Consider the following 3,545-nt stretch of genomic DNA (forward strand, 5'->3'; position numbering starts at 1 on the left):
ATAAATGCACAGATATAGCAAGTTTTGTATGGGGAGAATGTTAAATAGTTTACCCCTAGACTACCATGAGAAGTGAATAATTAATTAATTAATTAATTAATTAATTAATTGACAACAGCAGAAATGACAGTTGGGTGCTCGCTTACACATGCACATCCTATTTAAAAACAGAATACTCACGGCGAAACCTATTTCTGTTTCTCTCCCTAAGAATCTCCTACTGAGGTAATGCCGAACTCTTCAAAAGAGGCGCGACCATTGACGTCAATACTTTTGGGCTCAAGGGACACAATTCCAATCATTGCGGTTGGCGGGGATCGTCATCTGTACTTTGGGAAACCATCGGATGGTCAATACAGGTACAAGGGTCCAATACGTGGTACGTGTTGCGTTCTGGATGTCGCTGTGATGCCAGATGATTCACTGCTCGCCGTCAATGTTGATAACTACCTTCAGGCATCCCTAGTTGGCGCCTCAGCTGTCGGCTGGCAAGACATGTATGTCGATACATGTTGTGTGGCCAGCATTTCAGCGGCTTCAGATGGAACTGTGTTTGGAATCTTACTGGGCACGGACCGACAGATATTCAAGCGAAAGGAAATGAGTGGCCCATGGCAGGGGCCAATCCTGGACAGTGGTCAAATTTTGAAAGTGGAACTCGCTCCAGCAGGGGTATTTATTGGTATCCATGAAACCTTCAGCTTGATGGTGTACAGTAACGAGACGAAGGAATGGTCAGCTGTCCGCCATGACAGGGACCAAGTACCTATCCTTGACGTCGCTGTAGCCCAGAACGGCGACTATACGCTATTGCCGCTTGAGATAGCTGATACCGGCCATTTTATAGTAGCCATAGCGCATGGGACATTACCACCAAACTATTTCAAAGGTAATGTAAGAGTATCTACGAGAAATAAACAGGGTAATGTGTCGTTATTTGTCACATGACGCATAGAAGTAACTATACATAGTTTTCTGCAAAGGTAGTTTAAAAGTCTATTTTGATATGTGTCAAGTGTGGTATATAAGGCAAATATGGTCATTTGGTCAGCAAAACCATACGGCTACGTTTAGCTATATTTGAGATCCTGCTTTGTTTCCCGACCCAGGGTGGTTATCAATGCTGTCAATTGGTTTATCGACATGCCTTCATATATACGTGTACAAACGCGCTTTATTTCTTGCGACGACTAATACAATTCAAATTACTTTTTGAAATTTCTGAAAAGTTTTATCATGGTTACTCTTTAGAGAATGTTAACACCAGCGGTAGCATTGCTTCTTTTCCATAGCCCTGCATCGTGTCAGCCACAAATTTCATCATTCAGTTGCATTTTTCGGCGCGCCCTTCGGGCGCGTAACTTTAATAATCAGACATATTTTTCAGCATGCCTTTCCGACTCATGACTTTATATATCAGACATATATTGAGATATATATCAGGATGTTTTATATTTTGAAATGGGGGACGGTAGTTCACGGGCAACACCTTGTGCACTACGTAAGTAAAGTAATCTTCTTTCAGCCCTTGGTCCCAGTCGCCCTCCGAAGAAACCGGGAACTAACAACAACTCCGATGTGTTTTCTACAAGAAGAAACATGATCCGTGATGATGACCTTGATGCCACTACGCCGATCTACAAACACGATAGATTAGCAGGTAATAGACCTCAACCACTAATAAATACTTACCGGGTACCTTTAGTCTGCATTTGCACGTGTGCGTCATCTTTTCTCATGCATGATACAATCCCGTTTTTACTACATTGTAAACGAACGAGAAATGTAAAATTAAAGCAACTTGTCATGCTAGGTGTAAATTTTGGTCTTTACGTAAAAGAAGCAGCCACATTCACAGTAAGGGACAAGTCAGTTTCTTCGGTTTGGGGGCGGTCGATTCATGGGGGTCACCCTGTTTTTGACTTTGGTGATAGGGGTCACCATGTTTTTGAAATTCCCGATGGCGGGTAAGTGTGTTTTTGAATTTTGACACGGGCTCATACTTGCCTAAAATGCATCGTGTCAGCCACAAATTTCATCATTCAGTTGCATTTTTCGGAGCGCCCTTCGGGCGCGTAACTTTAATAATCAGACATATTTTTCAGCATGCCTTTCCGACTCATGACTTTAATATATCAGACATATATTAGAGATATCAGGATGTTTTACATTTTTCGGCGCGCCCTTCGGGCGCCGTGCGCCGTACTTTAATAAATCATATATATATATATATATATATATATATATATATATATATATATATATATATATATATATATATGTGTGTGTGTGTGTGTGTGTGTGTGTGTGTGTGTGTGTGTGTGTGTGTGTGTGTGTCAGAGATATCTTGATGTTTGCTGAGTGAAAGTGTACTGTTATGAAATCTACAGTTCATATGAAAAGCGAATTCCTGATACTTTTCTGTTTTCTGTATGAGAAAGCAACATGCACAAAGTTTTACAATATACATTTGATACAGTGACATATTTTAGATATAGAAAAATGACAAGATATTTTTCGTTCTCATTGATGCAACTATTATCCTTTGTGTCACAGGTTTTCTGTAAAAAGATGCTTTTTATGGGGGGGGGCTCACCCTGTTTTTCAAAATTTGGTATAGGGGTCATCCTGTTTTCAAAATTTGGAACAGGGGGTCGGCCACTTTTTGACGTAGGCAAAAAATAATCCACCGCTTCCCCCCCCCCCAAGGCCGAAGAAACTGACCAGTCCCTAGAAGATGATTCATCTAATCTCATGGAATTTGTTCAAGATAATTCAATCTGTAAGTTCACATCAACAAAAGTGATCAGCTTTCAACCGAGGCACGTGGCCTGCTTGGGGAATGGATTAAATGCATTGGTGACTTACGTGTGCACATCAGTTGGTTCTGTGGTGTGACCAGTATTTGCAGGGTTTCGCAAACATTTGACCGAAATGTGCACATATTTACATCAGTTTGTTCTCGAAGAGATGGCAGTAAAGCTAAATAAATAGTTCACAACGACGTACACGAAGTACCCACAAGCAGTTCAAGAAGTTTCGTGCTTAAATGATCTCTGTTTTCATTCACATTTTTTTGCGACAGTACGAAAGACGCCATGGGTGAGCATAGGTTTCGCAGTTGCAGTTACAGTGGTGATTGTGTGCGTTTTTGCTGCTATGTACAAGATTCGTCGTTCCCGGATTACAACTGAAGGTGATGAAAATGACCAAACGACCATAGCAGTTCCAGCTCCTTCCGGGGAAGATTGTGAGCTGTGACCGGAAAAAAGGAAACCAGCATCCTGAAGGCTTAGTGACTGTTTACTTCAGTAATCTACTGCAATGTATGATAGTTTAAGAGGTATCGGGACGGTTACTCCCTGAACAAGTAACGCCTGGCTTGGATAATCTTAAGCATGCGTATGAAAGATGTTCCGGAGTAACTGGCCTATATTATAGCGCGCCAAATGTTCAAAAATATTGATCGTCAGTGTGTTAAAATAATCTGTCAATTGTTGTCTCAAAATAAAATGTAGTGGTTCGACCAACAATATGTGATCAAA

The 3,545-nt window shown here is 41.1% G+C and overlaps 1 protein-coding gene across 1 annotated transcript; it reads left to right on the plus strand.

Moving 5' to 3' along the window:
• The first annotated feature begins 214 nt into the window (after positions 1 to 214).
• Positions 215 to 3,261, plus strand: LOC139132149 (uncharacterized). Its single transcript, XM_070698538.1, has 3 exons — positions 215 to 889; positions 1,526 to 1,660; positions 3,086 to 3,261. The coding sequence occupies exons 1-3, from the start codon at positions 229 to 231 to the stop codon at positions 3,259 to 3,261; spliced, it is 972 nt and encodes a 323-aa protein (XP_070554639.1). The 5' UTR covers positions 215 to 228.
• Positions 3,262 to 3,545: the final 284 nt, after the last annotated feature.

Source organism: Ptychodera flava, chromosome 4 (assembly GCF_041260155.1).
Source record: "Ptychodera flava strain L36383 chromosome 4, AS_Pfla_20210202, whole genome shotgun sequence".
Lineage (NCBI taxonomy): Eukaryota > Metazoa > Hemichordata > Enteropneusta > Ptychoderidae > Ptychodera > Ptychodera flava.

Bases quoted from the DNA above. Each gene is read 5' to 3' on its own strand.
- LOC139132149 (XM_070698538.1), top strand. From the start codon at position 229: ATGCCGAACTCTTCAAAAGAGGCGCGACCATTGACGTCAATACTTTTG. The intron at 890-1,525 runs GTAATGTAAGAG...ATCTTCTTTCAG, and splicing joins ACCACCAAACTATTTCAAAG to CCCTTGGTCCCAGTCGCCCT. The intron at 1,661-3,085 runs GTAATAGACCTC...TTTTTGCGACAG, and splicing joins CAAACACGATAGATTAGCAG to TACGAAAGACGCCATGGGTG.